The following is an 18,604-nucleotide window of genomic DNA, read 5'->3' as shown; positions in this document are numbered from 1 at the left end:
TCTTTATTTGCAAAGATTCCATTCTCAGGAGGAGCATGGTTTATCTCCTACATATATATATGCACGTGCCACAGCCGAGAATTAGAGGAAACCCACAGGGGTTAATTAGGTCCCCAATCTTAAGGCAGTTTAATGCCCAGGCCACAGTTTAACCCATCTGAAACTCACTGAAGCTGATGAGACGTCATCCCAAAGACACAAGCCAATGCTGCATTCTTAAAACAGAAAGTGAGATTGATCTCCACCGTTATTGACCACGTATTTGGTTATTTATATGTACTATGAGGAATTTGCAATCATTTGCAATAATGTTGCAAAATAGTACAGTACTTCAATAAAAAAAAAAAATCTATCAAACAACCACTCAACCTTCCATCTTTGGGAGAAAGAAATATCTCCTGCTTTAAGTATCATTTTCACAGTATCAAACTTAAAAGCAGGGGGTGAGCCCTGAGAAATACTTTATCGTTTTTAATTGCTATGTTAGTAATTATTGTCCATGAAAATGGACTAAATAACTGTCTGCTTTTTTACATTGTCCTATGATTTTGCTTAATTTTCCTATTGATTTTGATAAAATTGTGTGCTCTTTGAAAGATTTTTAAATTTCATTGTTTAAATTAAAGCTGTAGCCTAAGGAAATGCTGAACAAAGCTTAAGTGTGGTTTTAAAATACCATTGTTACAAAAGTTATAGAAGGGTATAATTGCAATATTTGTTGGCAGATCTAGGCTGGAAAACCCTTGTGTGTGTCTCAATTTCCTGGAGAAATGCTTATCCGATAGGTTACATAGCAACATACTTTCTTGATACACTTAGCCATTTCTTTTGGAGTATTTTCAGTTTATGCCGGGCGTGGACTTACAGAGATTTCTGAGTATCTTTAAGATTCATGCTGCCATTGCTGGGTTTAGGAAGCAGGGGGTTTCTGTGATCATACTCAGTTTCTCAGTCATGTGCTGAAGCCCATCTCTGGCAGCTAAGTAAATGAGTTGACTGTTTTATCCATTAAGCAGTCACTTAACAATTGCTTTGTATTGATTGATTTATGAGACATTGTTTTATTCAATTTCACCTTGTGTTATATTATTAATATATTGGTCATATCATAGAATAAAAAGGCAATTATTTTTGCTATGTCTTTTTTTTTTCCCAGAAATCATTTGTTTAATCCTGAAGTAGTCTTCATCATGTCCCCAGAACTTTTCTCATAGGGTGACTGTGTGTGTGAAGGTGTATATGTGTGTGTGTGTGTGTGTGACTCTGTGCGTGTGTGTGTGTGAGTTTCTTGACTACAGGAACCTTTGGGAAACCCTGGTGGCATATTGGTTAGGAAGTATGGCTGCTAACCAAAAAGTTGGCAGTGAATCCACCAGGTGCTCCTTGGAAACTCTGTGGGGCTCTTCTACCCTCCTGTAGGGTCACTATGAGTCCCAACCGCGACCCAGGACAGTGGGTTTGGTTTTTTGGTTTTTATTCACCCTGTCAGTATCCGACTTAGGATACATGTATAATTCATACATTCTGGGTTATTTTCTAATGATTGGAGTTGGCGGTCTCATGTCCTAAAAAGCGAGTGAATTAAATGTCAAACCCAGCATTGAAATAAAATTGATTGGTGGGGGGCGGCGGCAGGGAGTGTTAAAAAGAGCATTATTTGAATTCTCCCTGTGAGTTTCCTTTCTTCAGTGTTCCCCTAAACTTTGGGACCAGAGTGACACCGGGTTTTTCATCTCGGTGTAGGCTTGCACGGGCGGTGGGTGCACCGTGAGTGACGTCAGCGAAGCCTACACGGACGAGAGCACTCCGGAAGGGGTGCCGGCCCCCCGGGCGCGCTCTTACTCACCTGACTCCTTCAACATCTCCTGGACCGAGCCTGAGTACCCGAATGGTAAGTGAACTCCTCCGGCCTCAAGTTAAAAAGATGATTAGTAAAGGTAAATTAATATTCTAAATGGCAGCTTATATGTGGTGCTTCATTTTTAATGATCATTTTAGCACATAAAATACCTGAGATACTATCATTGTCTGTAGTTGGGAGATTGTGGTTTTTAGGCTAACACACAATTTTGGTGGCTCAAAAGTGCTCCCTTTTGATAGTTCTTGTGTACTGCATCTCACTGTTGAAGGTGCTTCAGGAAAGGTGAGAACAGATGCGGTTTCCCAACAAATGCCTCTGTGAGATCCACGTGTTTTCAATGACTTCTGCTTTTAATAGCCGTTATTCTTGAAGACGTACAGAAGTGGAAAGTTCATGTAAACACTGTGTCTCACAAGCTTTTGATTTAATAAATTTATTTTATTTATTTTTTTATCTTTAAAAAGGTCATTGGAACTCTATTTTTTAATACACTGTAAGTATTTCAGCCTGCAGTTTTTAAACAACACTTAATTAAAATGGATTATGTGTCTTTCCGAGCATCTTTGTACAGTTGAGAGAATTAAGCTAGGCAGTTGAACTTTTCAAAAAGAAAAGTTTGTTATACTGTATTTATAATGATTTTGGGGAGAAGTGGATTTATTCATTTATTGGGAATATCTTTAAGAGTCACACAACACAGTGCCATTGTTCCACATTGATAGAGAATTTTGTGATGTTGTTTTGTTCCTCTTTGAGACAAACATCAAGAAGACTTTTAGTATCATAGAAACCGTTTAAAGTAACTCATTACTGAGAACTGAAATAGCCTCTTTGAGCATAGCCAACAAGAATGAAAAAAAACAAAACTGCAGTTTTATTAGTTTGTCTTATGTTTACTATGATATAATTATTCCAGTCATCTCATTTTAATTAAACTTTTGGCAAATGCAATAGACATATTTGAGGTAATGGAGGGAGCTCTGATAATTAGAGTGAATGATTGTCTCTGCTACTGAAGTTATCCGCGTACGATTACAAACTTCCTAATAAAAAATAAATGGATGTCTACTTGATATTAAGCAGTCAAAAATCCTGTCACACTTCCTAACCCACAAAGAAATCTAGTCCACATGGGACAATGAAAACACAAATGATTTATCCCAGTTGGATTGCTGTTAAATGCCATCGTGTGATTCGTACAGTAGAGTTCTTCCCTTCATCCTAACTGGTAGTTGCGACTGGGATTACAACTGATTTTGAATCCAAGACTGACTAGAGAAATTCTTTCCACCTTTCAAAGAATCTTTGCTAATTGTGATTTATGCACTTAAAAGCAGTTTTAAAATATATTCATTGAGCAAGAAGCATCTGAGAGATTTGGGAGATTTATGACAAGGTTCCATTATATTCCAAACCTGTGTTTAATCAAAGCAGAATCGTGTATGTGTGTGTGTGTGTGTGTGTGTGCACGTGCACAGTGGTGAGATATTTTACAAGTACTAAAAAAAAAAAGCCCACTGCCATCGAGTCGATTCTGACTCATAGTGACCCTGTAAGACAGAGTAGAATTGCCCCATAGAGTTTCCAAGGAGCGCCTGGTAGATTCGAACTACTGACCCTTTGGTTAGCAGCCATAGCACTTAACCACTGCGCCACCAGGGTTTCCTTACAAGTACTAGCTTTAATTAAAAAAAAAAAAAAAAAAAGGGCAACTTCCCTCCACTACTTCTCTCTTTACTTCCCAGAAATTTTCCATTGTTTGGTTTCCATTGTCTGCTGTCTGGCAAAGGATAATCTACATATTGGAAATGTCTTGTATCTCTGTCCATTTTCAAAGCATCTGCCTCTCTCCACAAACACTTAAAGAATAAAGTCCAAATTCTTCAGTCTGTCATTCCAACTTATTTGACCCCCCATTTACACAGCCCTGTAACACACCGTGCTTTCTAATCACCCTAGCATATTTGTGGTATTAATGTAAGGTGAAAAACATGGGTGTAGAGTCAAATTGGCCTAGAGTTATATCTCGTCTTTGACATATGTATATATAACTATATTTCTCTGGGAACTTTACTGAACTCCACTTATACCAGTTTCCTTGTTTGTGAAATCAGGGTTAATAACTCCTATCTTCTCTCCATCTTTACTTGTAGAAATCCAACTTGTCCCTCAAGGCTGAATGTAGACCTCTTATGCAATAAAGTTTTTCCACTCTTCCTTAGTTTAAGTCAAACTTTCCTTCTCTATGGCTTCATAATTTTACTTGCTTCATTCAGCTGGGGCTCAGAGTTTTTTAGGTACACATCTAACATTCCTACCATATGGTAGGGACCATGAATCATTTATTTTTCCTTTCTGTCACAGACCCTAACACGATGTTGTACTTTTGGTTAGTACCCATAATATTTACTAGATTTAGTTGTGTCTTGTGAAAATTGCATTTGATCCATGATATGTATATCAAAGAGCATTGGCTCTCTGGTGATACCAGCCAAGAAGGTAACAGTAGTTACACGTACGTTTCTGAAAGACATGCGTTCACCTGTGGCTGTGGGGGTGCTGGGTTTGGGTTTTCACTTGAGAGTGTGGATCCTGCAAATGTTTTGGGAACCTTTAATATTCTTCCCCAGAATAATGGGCCCAGTTCGATGCCCAGTTCCATTTAACGGAACCAGTTCCAGATTACACTCTATGTTGTTTTATTTTTTGAATATTCTGCAGAACAGTGGATTTAGAGAATACAGTGGGTTTCATCCCTGTGTTACTAAAGAAACCCTTTCAAGTGACTTAAGATGATGTTTCCCAAGCGTACTTGATCACTAGGACCATCCTGGGGGCACTGATTGAAGAAGTAGATTCTAGGGCTTCACCCTAGATCTTCTGAATCAGAATCGGTCACTGCTTTTGTTATTGCCAAAATGCTGAATTTATTCATGCACCTTTATCTTTGAACAATTACTAAGTGTCAGCCACTCTTATATATGTTGGAGAAACCAAGATGAATTAAGTCCAATCCTTGATTTAAGGGTCTCAGAGTCCCTTCGGGGAAAACCCATATAAACAAATAATCACAAAGCAGAGGTGTGCACAGGGGGCCAAGTGCCTGGAGGACAGGTTCCCTGAGGAAAGCTCCTAGTATTTGGGAACTTTTTTTTTTTTCTATATGCGCCTTCATTGAGATGCAGCTGGTCGGGGCTGTGCAAGCATTTAGACTGTAATCTTCCACAGCAGGTGCGGCTTGCCTGATTTTGCACGTTCTAGGCTCCAAAATGTGGCTCCATTAGTTAGTTATGCTCCTAGATGGGTTATTTCACTGTTGAGAAAAATTAAACCTACTTTCTGTAGTAATAATTGTGTGTATTTTCTAATACGTGCCCATATGTGATAAAATAAGAAAGGTATAAAAAGGTTCTGATACAAATTTCCAGTTCTTGCCCATTAAGCAATTGGTGATCTTTAACAGGAGTTCTCCGCTGTTAACTGAAAGGTTGGGGGTTCAAGTTCACCCAGAGGCACTGCAGAAGGAAGCCCTGGTGACCTGCTTCTGAAACATCAGCCGTTGAAAACCCCGTGGAGACGACGTTTCCACTCGGACACTCACGGGGCTGCCAGGAGTAGGAGGCGCTCTAGGGCGGCTGGTGGGTTTAACCCTTAACCAGTATGGCTAAGGGAGCAGGCTTTCGGATGCTCCTGAACCAGCAGGCCTCCTGGTTTGGGTTGTCTTCTCTGCCTCCCAGCCTGGTCCTGCTCCACAGGGTCTGTGCTGGAATGTTCACTCCTTGCTTCAGGGCCTGCTTCGTATGCACAGGGAATTTTCCCTGTTTTGGTCTCTTTTGTTCAGTGTTGTAACAGCAGCTTCTAGAATAGTGCCTGACATATAGTAGCGCTCAGTTAGAAAAGTGCTGGTCAATAATCATATGAAGTGATGCATCTAAAATATACATTTATTAAACAAGAATGAGATCATACTACTCGTACTGCCATAGAAACCTGCATTTTTCACTGAGCAGCATGGCAGAGACACCTTCCGATGGTAGTAAAGGTAGCACAAGCTTGTTCTGTCTCATAGAGATACAGAATCCCACTGGGTGAAGCCACACTTTGTCTGACCCGTCTTTTATTGATGGACATTTAAGTTTCCATGATTTTGCTCTTAACAAATAATCCTTGCTATGAATTGCCTTAGTCTCTGCCAAGTTCAGTCTTTAAACACTGAGTCATCATCATTTGATTTACACCTAAGGCTTTGCTTTCCTTCAAATATCTCCTGCTTAATTCTAGACTTTTGCTTCATGTACCTCCCAAAACTAGCGTGACACTCCAGCTTTGTGTTTCTCTAATTGGGACCCTTTGATCCCTGTTCCCTCTGGAGAAGGTGTTCTTTGCAGGCTGCAGTTTGGAGCTGGATTTTAAAAGCTCTTCATGTGAAAACAGTTATTTTTTGGTCCAGGGTGGATGAGGACCCCATGTTGTGTAGAACTTTGACTCCCTTGAAACGCCATTAGCCGTCACAAAGGATTACCATATAATAAATCTGTGACCTGTGTTGTGTGGATTACTACTGCATAATTAGAACTACACATTTGGAGCTTCTGAACTCTCATGGCTGTATTTCCTTTCCCTTTCAGAAGCTCAGGTCTTAGAATCTTGAAATACATTTTGCTCCTCACACCTGCTAAAATCAGCCCAGCTATCTGACTATGCCAAATTTAGCCCTCCTTATCAATTGTAATATTTTTAGCGTTGCTCTAAAGTTATTATTTTTTTTTCTAAAGTTATTATTACTCTAGGGTAATTGGTATTTTAAAAGACACTAGCTGAAATATAGAATATGGAATTCTCAACCTTGTTTAACACTCATAATTACTTGTCACTACCCTCTAACTCTATCTAAGTGAATTTACCCCAAAGAGTTTCCCTGCTAGACTGTGAGATGTGTGAGGGCAGGGATTGTATGAGCCTCATTTCCTGCTCTTGTCTCAGCACCTAGCAGGGTGACTGTCCCAGAGCAGATAGGCGTTAAACAACTGTTGGGTGAGTTAATGTTAACTGACGATAGGAACCCTGGTGATACAGTGGTTAAGTGCTTAGCTGGTAACCAAATGGTCAACAGTCTGAACCCACTAGCTTCTCCCACTGCTGCCATAAAGATTTACAGTCTTAGAAACCTTAAGGGAAAGTTCTACCCTGTCCTAGAGGGTCACTATGAGTCAGAATCGACTCAGTGACAAATGGTTTGGTGTTTTTGTTTTGTTTTGTTGATAGTACTATGAAGACAATAGAACGCTGCTGAAAGATCTCAGTTCACTATTGAGTACGTGTTATTTTAAGAATGGGTGGTAGAGAAACCTATTAACTGTTGATCTTTTGTACACACTCTCTGTGTGTTGTTCTTCACATTAACAGATGATGGACAGAAATAAATTTTTATAATGTATGTATGTATGTGAAGCTACAAGTATAAATGCTAACTAAGTATTCCAACCATGCATAGTATGTGATTTTCTGTTACTACCACTACTACTACTCATAATAGCAATTACAATTTATAGCTATGTACCAGGCCCTGAGACAAGGGTTTTAATTTAATTATCATAACTAGCCCATGATATAGGTATTGCTATTCGAACTTTACAGACGTGAAAATTTAGATTTACAAGTATTAAGCGACTTACTTACTCAAGGTCAGATAGCTGGTAAGTAAGAGCGGAGCACAGAGCAATGTTTGAATGACTCAAAAACTCACCGTTCTATTCACTGCACCATTCTGACTCCTCCTTCTTGCAGAAATGCTCATTAGATAGAATTCCATCTAGGTGTGTTAAAAAAGTTTTTTTTTTTTTTAAGTTGCAGGTACTTGTTCAATGTCTTGTTCTCAGTACCGATATTCAAAATTCCTGCGATCACTGCTCTGATGTTTCTCTGGGTTTGAAGAAATAATTGGTTTTTTTACAAGGTTTTTTTTTTTTGAAATAGTTGTTTATTTTTAAACAGTCAAAACGTGGTCCTATTTCTGGAACTGCTCAGTTTTAAGAGGAGAAATGGATTATAGAGTTTAGTGAATCACAAAGGAAAACTGCTTGACAGTTTTGAGCAAGCCTTGTGTAGCTTTTATGAAACACCTCCCGTCAGTTTGTCAGGTAGAATTTCCCAAGCACAATCTTTTTCAGATTCCGTCTATTCCGTTTTTAGGAGAGCGTAGCAGTAATAAGGCATTATTCCACCATGTGAAAGCTGTTCTCTCTTTTCCTTTTTAATTGAAGGATCAAGTATTCACATAGGGAGATATCTGCCACATTCAATCATCATCCAAACCTTGGGGGGAAACCGTCAGTTGATATTCATATTACCATACTGCACAGGAAAAAACAAACAAATATGTTTGGAGCGTCTATATTCACTAGGCACGTGATTTTTATGACACACTAAAGCATTGTTGTTTCATTCTTACAGTAAACGGAATTCTTCAGTGTAAATAGAGATACCTTGTATTGAATTTACATTGTATTGTACTTGTATTGAATTTCCTTGGTTATATATGACAACCTACTGAGCACTTTAGGAAATACAATTTGACATAACGTGATGAAGAGGCACAAAGATAGAGATCCCAGTGGATGGGCTTTATGGACAATTATGATCCAGCTTCCCTCTGAAAATTAAACACCTTAACAATTCTTTCATTATAGAAAGAGAAAGGTGATAAACTTGAAACTGCTTAACTTAGATTGCCAATGGGAATTAACCATTCGTTTTGTGGATTATCCATTGAAGACCAGAATTTTTTGAACTGGATTAAAATGACCTGAGCCCCTTTACCACATAGCACAATATTGCTTTATTTTATTATAGATCCCTTACTATTTATTAGAAGAGAATAATCAAGAGAAAGCATGAAAAAATGCAATGTAATACAATACAGTAGAGTACAATACAATAAAATATAATTGTTTATGCTGGGTGTGTTTCTTTTGCCCCTCAGATCCACTCTTGCTCTTCCTCACTGAGCTGTGTGTGCTATAAGGCTGACCTTTACGGCGTTCATAAGTGGGCTTCCTCTCTCTCTGGCTTCCTGTTGGTTTGTCCATGGGCAGCAGCAGCAAGAGATGAGAGGGTCGGAGGAGAGTGGAGTCTGGGAACTTACTCTTCTTGGTTCCCTTTCTCTCTGGCTCTGGGTTCAGAGCCCGCATTCCTCTGCCAAAGATGACGACTCCTGTCTTACAGTTTCAGCCCTTCCTCCAGGTTCCTGCCAGGACCCTGACTGACTCTTAAATCTCATTTAATTCACACTTACACACAGAATTGGGGCGGGGAGGTGGTGGTTAGAGATAATTTAAAAATGCTTTCTCAGGTTCTAAGAATGTCAAAAACACTTCAGCAAGCAAATAAAAAATCCATTTTGTCTGAATTTGTTTTGTCACAATAGACATCTTACCAGTAAGGAAGAGGAGGGCTGTGTTCAAAGGTTCTAGATATAGATTGTTTGTCTTTGATATCTAAAATTTTAAGGTTATCAACTTATTGGTGTCTCACTGAAAAGCTTTCCGTGAATTTCTGCGAAATCTTTATTTGTTGTAATTAATCAAATAATGGTTTTTGGCATTTTTCCTCTGGATAAAGAAGCCCCAAGTACCAAGTTCAGATTAACAGTCGTTTCTCATCCTTACTTCCCTAAACCAACCTCCTCTCCCATTTTTCCTTTTATTCCATCTGGTTTTCCTTTTGAGCTAAACACACACATAATTATTGATAGTTATTCATGTAAAGTCTGTCTTCTACGGGGATTGAAAGCTTTAGAAAGGCAGGGCCCAGGCTGTCTTGATAACTTCTCTATCCCCGCAGATAGCACAATGCCTGCCACATAGCGCCTCCTCATTAAAAGCTGACTGATGGAACAGCTTACTACTAAAAGAAAACCAGATTCACTAAACCCAGCAGGTTATTTTTCAAAAATAATTTTATAATATTTAGTTACTGTTCTTGTTGTTAGGTGCCATCAAGTCAGTTCCAACTCATAGTGACCCTATGTACAACAGAATGAAACACTACCAGGTCCTGAGCCATCTTCACAATCATTTTTATGCTTAAGCCCATGCAGGGTTTGGTGATGGATTTAGAGTGGTGTATTTTTTATGAAGTAGACGAGATTGTCAAGAATGACTCAAAGGTCCTAAAATTAGTCTTACAATTGATTCTTTAGCCCCTCCTACATATACTGTGAAATTACATTAACTCACAAAATCCTGGTCAGCTCTGTGTGTGTGTGTATGAAAGAGATCTCACACAGGAGTTAGACTTCAGTCTCATCCACCTCTCAATTCTGATACATATGGGATATTACAAAGTTTCTGAGCAGTTGAATCCACTGTCACAAATATAACTTAATTTAGTTGTCTACTCTTTTGTCGTGTGCTCACCTTCCCCTCTACTACCCGTTTGTCAGTTTGTTGTACTCTGGTGGCTTGTGTGTCATTGTGCTGTGGGAAGCTAAGCCACCAACTTTTAAATACTAGCAGGGTACCCATGGTGGACAGGTTTCAGTGGAGCTTCCGGACTAAGACAAACTAGGACGGAGGCCTGGTAATCTACCCCTGAAAATTAGCCAATGAAATGGATCACAACAGAATATTGTCTGATATAGTGCTGGAAGGTAAGCCCTCTAGGTTGGTCGGCAATACAATAGCCACAACAAATGGACTCAAACATACCAACGATCACGAAGATGGCAAAGGTCCAGGCAACGCTTTGCTCTGTTACAGGTAAGGCCTCCAGAGTTGGAGCTGAGTCAATGGCAGCCAACAATAACAACATCTTACTTCATGCTCTTCTTTCCGTAACTCTCTACTTTGTCTTTATCCACAGTTGTAGATAGATATCATGGCTATCTAGTTTCTCAACATAGGCTGCTGGAGTTGACTTGCTAGAGTCGGGTAGACAAAACAACTAACTTTCGAGAGAAAGTCACTGAGGGGAATAGAGAAGAACTCAAAAAGTAGACACAAAAATGTATAAAGTCGCTGAGAGTATTACTGGATTACAGAAAATACTTTGATGTCCATAGTGCACGTCCCGAGTCATCACACAATGGTCCAATTGTATTTATTACATTCTGTGTGAGAAGACGGGTATGTGTGTAGTGCTTGCTAGAAAGATTTCCCTCAAAAATGGTGAAGATTTTTAAAGTTTGTACTTAAGGGATGAGCTTTAGGCACATAATCCTAGCATAAAAGAAATGCTCTGTTCCCCAGTTATGTACGAAAAGGGAAATATTAATTTGAGAACTTTCTGTTTCAGTTGAAAAGCAGGGCAAGAAGATGGTATTTCAGGGTCTCACAGTACAAGAGCCTCTGCAGCACGTTGCGTGTACATAAGATTTGTTTGTGAGGATTAGACGATTGCTTAGCAGAGTGCCTGGAACATAGTATTTCTTTTATCATTATCATTACTGTGCTTGTATCCATTTTTTTCTTCTCAAGTTTTCCATGTATTGGTTTTTCGCTACATATCTTTCTTGTCTAAGTTTTAATTCACTTGCACTTTTGTGTGTCAAGTATTAAATGGCATTAAATTAAATACTTTCTTTACGTATCCTTAGAGTGTCCATAGATGGTCACATTTGAGATAAAGAACAGATGCCAGTGACCACAACTTGTTGTGGATCCTTCAGTGGTCTGTCATGGTAAAACAAAGACTCTTCCCCCAAAATGTGGAAATAAGGGAAATGGGCCTGCTTCAGAAAGATAAACTGGACCAAGTCATCTTCAAAAAAGAAAATGGAGCATACCAGTGACTTTACAAAAAGCATTAACTTATTTAAATAAAGGAAAGTTTTAATCATGAGAGGATGTTTTAATCAAGATCTAGTCGGTAAAACAGAAAAAGTGCCAGTTATTTAAAACAGAGGCTTTTTGATACAAGAAGTTAGTTATAAAGGTGTTGGAATGGCTAAAGAAAAAAAGAGAAAGGCATAAGTACTCAGAAAACCAAACCTACTGCCATTAAGTTAAATTTCGACTCCTGGTGACCCTGCAGGTCAGAGTAGAACTGCCCCATAGGGTTTCCAAGGCTGTAATCTTTATGGAAGCAGACTGCCAGATTTTTCTCTCAAGGAGAGGCTGGTGGGTTCAAACCCCCAACCTTTTGGTTAGCAGCCGAGTGCTTTAACCACTGGGTTACCAGTGAAAGTCATGGGTGCTAGGAGAACATAAATAATGATTACTGGGGCTGCTGAGTTCCCTAGCCTGAACCCAAGAGCCTGCCTCTGCTGCCCCTGTGCTGGAACCATCTGAGGTGCTACCCCAACTGGAGGTAAAGCACCAATGAGATGCATTGCTCCAGGTGCTGAAACTACCTAAGAGGTGCTTCTGCTTCCTGCTTGAGTCCACACTTGCTTTGGCTCTCTGTTGACGTAGCAACCAGCTGCAAAGGCCTTAACTCCTGGATCTAGAAGCTGGAAGTATTGTCTTTCTTCTTGCTTCTGCCCTCCTAGCAGTACTTCTCAATGGTAAAACCTAAGAGGAAGGCAAATAGCAAGAGTTGGATACGCAGTTTGTAGGCTCATAGGCTCAGCAGTACAAGACAGGAGAGAAGTGTAGATGTGGGGCTGTGAGACATCAGGCCAGTAAGCAGCAGTCTGCCCCTTAGCTGTACTCAGCATCAGCACACCCTTCTGCTTGTAATTTATTTCCACCAGGAGCGTGGGTTAAAGTCTGGAAAAGTATGCATCAGGGTTGTATCCTTTCACCATTCAATCTGTAGTATGAGCAAATAATCTGAGAAGCTGGACTATATGAAAAAGAACGGGACATCAGGATTGCATAAAGCAGGTTGTTAATGAGTCTTCTTTCAATCCTGATACCCCCTTCTTCTTCATATTGTCCAGCTTCTAAGATTATTTGCTCAGTATACAGATTGAATAAGAATGGCGAAAGGATACAGCTGTGACACACAGCTTTCTTGATTTTAAACCATGCGATATCCCCTTGTCCTGTTCAAACGACTGCTTCTTGGTCTATGTACAAGTTTTGCATGAGCGCAATTAAATTTGCAGGAATTCTCATTCTTCACAATGTTATTCATAATTTGTTTTGATCCATAGAGCCCAACACCTTTGTATGGTCAATAAAACACAGGCAAACATCTTTCTGGTATTCTCTGCTTTCAGCCAAGATCCATCTGATATCAGCAGTGATAATCCTCATTTCATGCTCTCTCCTGAATCTGGCTTGAACTTCTGGCAGTTCCCTGTCGATGTACTGCTGCAGCCTGTTTTGAATTGTCTTCAGGAAGATTGTATTTGTGTGATATTAATGATGTTGGTTGAAAATTTCTACATTCTGTTGGATCACGTTTCTTTGGAATTGGCCCAGATATAGATCTCTTCTAGTCAGTTGGCCAGGTAGATGGCTTCCAAATTCCTTGGCATGGATGAGTGAGCAGTTCCAGCATTTCATCCATTTGTTGAAACATCTCAACTGGCATTCCATCGATTCCTGGAGACTTGTTTTCCAGCAGTCCCTCCGGTGCGGCTTGGACCTCTTCCTTCAGTACCACCAATTCTTGATTACATGCAACCTGCTGAAATGGTTGAATGTCAACCAATTCTTTTTTGTACAGTGAATCTGTGTATTTCTTCCATCTTCCTTTGATGCTTCCTGGCCATTTAATATTTTGGCCATAGAATCCTTCAGTATTGCAGCTCAAGGCTTGAATTTTTTCTTCAGTTCTTTCAGCTTGAGAAATCCAGAGTATGTTCTTCCGTTTTGGATTTCTAACTCCAGGTCTTCGCACGTTTCATTATAACAGTTTACTTTGTCTTCCCGAGCCACTCAAGTCAGACATTTTTTACTAGTTAGACTAAATTATTGTTAGGTTTTAAGAAGACTTCAGGGGATATTTTTGGTTTAAGTTTTGAAGATTATCTCAGGACAATAGTTTCTGCTGTTCATCCAGCCTCCATGGCTCCAAAAAGTTTGGAGTCTATGAGAATTTAAAATTCTGGTCTGCATTTTCCCCCTTTTGATCAGAATTCTTCTATAGAATCCTTAATCAAAATCTTCAGTAATGGTCGCTGGGCACTACCCTGTTTTTCTGGTGTCATGGCAAAGGAGGCAGTTGTTCATGAAGGCAATTAGCCACACATTGTATATCCTGCTCCTGTTTTTGACTCTCCTTATTCCTCTGTTGCTCCAGATGAGTAGAAACCAATTGTCATGCCTTTGACAGCCACTTACAAGCTTTTAAGACCCCGGGCACTACACAACAAACTAAGAGGTAGAGCAGAAGTACCAAACACACTATTAGGCCACTTAACAAGGATGTTCTATGCAACCATGACCCTAAACCTCTGTCTTAGTCATCTAGTGCTGCTGTAGCAGAAATACCACAGGTAGATAGATGGCTTTAACAATGAGAAATTTATTTCTTCACAGTAAAGTAGGCTGAAAGTCCAAATTCAGAGCATCAGCTCCAGGACAAGGCTTTCTCTCTCTATTTGCCTTCTCATCAATCTTTCCCCAGACTAGGAGCTTCTCTGAGCAGGGACCCCAGGTCCAAATGATATGCTCTGCTCCTGGCACTGCTTTCTTGTTGGTATGAGGTTCCCCCTCTCTGTTCACTTCCCTTTCCTTTTTATCTCTTGAGAGATGAAAGGTGGTGCAGACCATACCCCAGGGAAACTCCCTTTACATTGGATCAGGGATGTGACCTGTGTAAGTGTGTTACAATTTCACCCTAATTCTCTTTAACATAAAATTACAATCATGAAATGGCAGAAAACCACACAACACTGGGAATCATGGCCTAACCAAGTTGACACATATTTTGGGGGGACACAATTCTATCCATGACAACCTCCAGACCAAGGAATCAAATCCCATAAGGAGGGTGGTGAGAATGGTTGTACAACTAAAAGAATGTAATCAATGTCACTGAATTCTACATGTATAAATGGTTGAACTAGTATATGTCTTACTCTATATATTCTCAACAACAGAATAAAAAGTTTTGGTTGAATAATAAAGATGACTATATTCAGTAGGAAACCCTGGCGGTGTAGTGGTTAAGTGCTACGGCTGTTAACCAAAAGATTGGCAGTTCGAATCCACCAGGTGCTCCTCAGAAACTCTGTGGGGCAGTTCTATAGGATCACTGTGAGTCAGAATGGACTTGACGGCAATGGATTTATTTTTATATATATATACACACACACTATAACCGTTTAAACGTCTCGTATCCCTGCTAGTTGATTTTATGGAAATAAACATAATGTTCCTTCTGAAATCAATTTTAATTCATCAGCAAAACAAGTGGGTCATAGTGTCTCTAACCCCATCATGAGTGTCTCATGAACGTAGTGCATACGGTCAGCTCAAGGCTCTAGGTGGGGGCAGTTTGATGTTGTGATTGTGAGCTCCGGCTCTGAAGCCGGACTACCTAGATTCGAACCCTGACTCGAATTCTTGCTAGCTGTGTGGCCTTGAGCAAGTTACCCAGTCTCTCTGTGGTTCCTTTTCCTCACCTATAAAATGGTGATAATAATACTGCCTCCAGGTTAAGTGAGTTAATAATGTCGGGTACTTAGAACAGAGAGCAATACATTACGAGTAATACATAATGCATTAACAAATAAGGTCATTTTACTTTTGAAGCACATCTATCGACGATATCTTTTATCTCTTATAGAGCAATAAATATTGTGAATGTGTTTAACTTATTCATTTTTGACATTTCTGATATGGAACACAAGTTAGAACAGTTGTCATGGTGCGACTGAAAGACTCCCATGCTGCAATCCTTGGGTTCTGTTTCTGCCTCTGTTACTAAGGAGCATGACAATTTTATAGTCAAAGGCTTCAAACCTCTTTTACCCTTTGGAAAGAGGCAGGCTTTAGACCAGGTGAAACAGCAGATACTATGTCTGAGTGATTTCATGAAACTAGAAATGATGTTAAGAAGTACTTTCTTTTTTAAAACATTCTTTGCTATTGTCTAGTATTTATACTAAAAGCAAGTTATTGTCTTCCCAGGTGTTATAACAAGCTATGGATTATATCTAGATGGTGTATTAATTCACAATTCCTCAGAACTCCGCTGTCACGCTCATGGATTTGCTCCTTGGAGCTTACATTCCTTCCGACTCCAGGCGTGCACTGCCAAAGGTTGTGCGATGGGCCCACTGGTGAGTATGTGAATTTACATTCTGGGGCTGTATTAAGTGTCAGATGACAATGAATATCAAGGAAGGAGTAAATGGTGGTGACTCGCACTGAGCGCAGCTAGCCTTTCAAGCAAGATGGAAGATTTTCTTTTTATAAAATTTCATTTAAGAGTCACTACAATTTTATACTCAACATAAATTTCAAGACTGCACATAGGTCTGGTGAAGGACAGAAAATGCATTTTAAGGAATGAGCAGTAAGTTGGCAGACTTAGTAGACACAGATAAAATTTAGGCCAGTTTAGGGAAATATTTAAAGCAGATGTTTCACTCACTAATAATACATTCAACAACTAAGCAAACCTATAATTAACAGTGAAAAATAATTGAAAGTCCATGACTGTCATAGTATGGCAACACTGATCCATAAAATGTGAGTTAATCGATTAAAAGGTAGAGTTTATTTCACGTATTAGCTCTGTTTAAAATATTAAAAAGCAATGATGTCACTGTGAAGACTAAGGTGTACCTGACGAAAACCACGGTGTTTTCGATTACCTCGTACGTATATGAAGAAAAATTGATGCCCTTGAATTGTGGTGTTGACGAAGAATGTTGAATATACCATGGACTACCAGAAGAATGAACAAATCTGCCTTGGAAGAAGTACAGCCAGCATGCTCTGTAGAAAGGAGGATGGCAATTGTCTTCAGTGCTTGTTATCAGGAGAGACCAGTCCATGAAGAAGGACACTGTGCTTAGCAAAGTAGAGGGTCATGGAAAAAGAGGACGACCTTCAACAAGATGAATTGACGCAGTGGCTGGAACAGTGGACTCACGCGTAACAATGGTTGTAAGGATGGGGCAGGACTGGGCAGTATTTTGTTCTGTTGTGTGTAGGGTTGCTATGAGTTGAAACTGACTGGATGGCACCTAACAACAACACAACATTAGACTGAAATATTTTTACTTCATTTGTCTGATATAAGAACAGTATTTAAAATTATGTTTTTGATATCCAGTTTCAGAAAGCTATGATTTATGCCTGTAATTCATTACCACTAAAAAGAATTTTTTAATTATTTTTTTTAATTTTTAATAAAACTTTTAAAACCCAATTCGTGGTACATAACTGTCCAACACTAGCATGACGTTCTATCATTTCCAAACATTGTATTTTACTTTTTTCTTGATTAAATAGATGTAACTACTTTTAAAGGAAATACTCGTTATTTTTAGATATTTTTGGCAATATTTCCTAATGTTCCACTGTTTTAATGCACTCCGTCTTCCCTGAAGAGTGTATTATATAAATATTATCTTGAAAAACAGCTGTAATTTTTAATTTCGGCCTCCTTATTTTTGATCACACCTCCCATTTCATCTTACAGATTGGTTGCTTTCCAAGCTGTTAACATCATCTATCGGTAGAGCTGAGCTGTAGTTTTTATTGCCATTAAGCATTTTATAGCCAGGATCCCTCTGATGGATACTTAGTCTTAAAAGCAGGAATGGCTTTAGGCCAGCTTTCCTTCCCCAGTCAAAAAAAAGAAAAGAAACAAAAGAACACCTCACATGGGCTTGAAATTTAGACTTTCTCAGGAATATAAACTGCAAATTGTGATTCTGGCTCCTAAATTGGCTTCCACAGTGTCTCCTGATGTTCTGAGAACTTTAAACAAGGGGTACTGTTATCAGTCTGTGTCCTCCCCCAGCGGTAGGCAACCTTAACCTTAAGAAATCAAATGACATGATGCCCTGATGGGAACGGGAAAAACAGAATTAAATTGTAAAATCTACACTGCCCCAGCCTCAGACATTCTCAACTCCACCCTGACTTGAAGTACAGTTATTTTCTCCCCTTGGTACTTTTCTTTCTCCTGCACTCAATATGCAAACGCTTTCCCCAAGCCAACTGTCCATCTCTAATCATGGGGACTGAACAACAGTGTCATTATTTAGAACCAATAATTATATGCTGCCAAGAAGTTAAAACTCCTGATCTTCATTTGGTTTTTGAAATTATTTTGTACCAATTAAATATTATGTCCCCAAAAGATCTGAGTATTCTAAATAGCCATAGGTACCCGTCACAACCCTGGGAGAGATTACAGATACAGCTCTTTTTTGTTGGTGATTTTAAAAAATATGTCATTATTGATTTAAGAAATCTATGAATCAAGCTTAAAAGCCAGACTTTTCTATCATTAAATTATATGTGATATTCAAAAAATTTTAGCCAAATGTAGCACTGCTGTATACATATCTCTTAAAGCTATTTTTTTGCAAAGCCCAGTGTTACAACAGATTTTTTCATTTCATTGAAACCATATATATATGTGTGTAGTTTTTTAAACTTTTGTTGGAAGAAATAAAATACTAAATTTTTGGAGTCATTTTTTTTTTTGGTTCACATAATATTGTTCAATAATAATTCTTGGTTTTTAGAAAGAAAACCTGTTATTTCTTGTTTTTAACATTTCTTGCATATTGAATACCACTGTTATCCATGCATGTAGAAAAATACTATTCAGTATTTTCTATAAAAAATATGCTCTGTAGTCTTGCACATGATATGGCTTACA

The 18,604-nt window shown here is 38.9% G+C and overlaps 1 protein-coding gene across 4 annotated transcripts in view; it reads left to right on the top strand.

The window, feature by feature from the left end:
• USH2A (usherin) overlaps nt 1-18,604 on the top strand; it is a 906,431-nt gene that overhangs the window by 470,202 nt on the left and 417,625 nt on the right. For all 4 annotated transcript variants that reach the window (XM_049868234.1, XM_049868232.1, XM_049868231.1 and 1 more), the window contains 2 exons: nt 1,744-1,891; nt 15,889-16,040. In XM_049868234.1, the coding sequence (XP_049724191.1) occupies nt 1,744-1,891; nt 15,889-16,040 (300 nt within the window). The remainder of the gene's footprint in view (nt 1-1,743; nt 1,892-15,888; nt 16,041-18,604) is intronic.

This window comes from Elephas maximus, chromosome 24 (genome assembly GCF_024166365.1).
Source record: "Elephas maximus indicus isolate mEleMax1 chromosome 24, mEleMax1 primary haplotype, whole genome shotgun sequence".
NCBI lineage: Eukaryota > Metazoa > Chordata > Mammalia > Proboscidea > Elephantidae > Elephas > Elephas maximus.
This window is presented reverse-complemented; position numbering and strand designations above follow the sequence as displayed.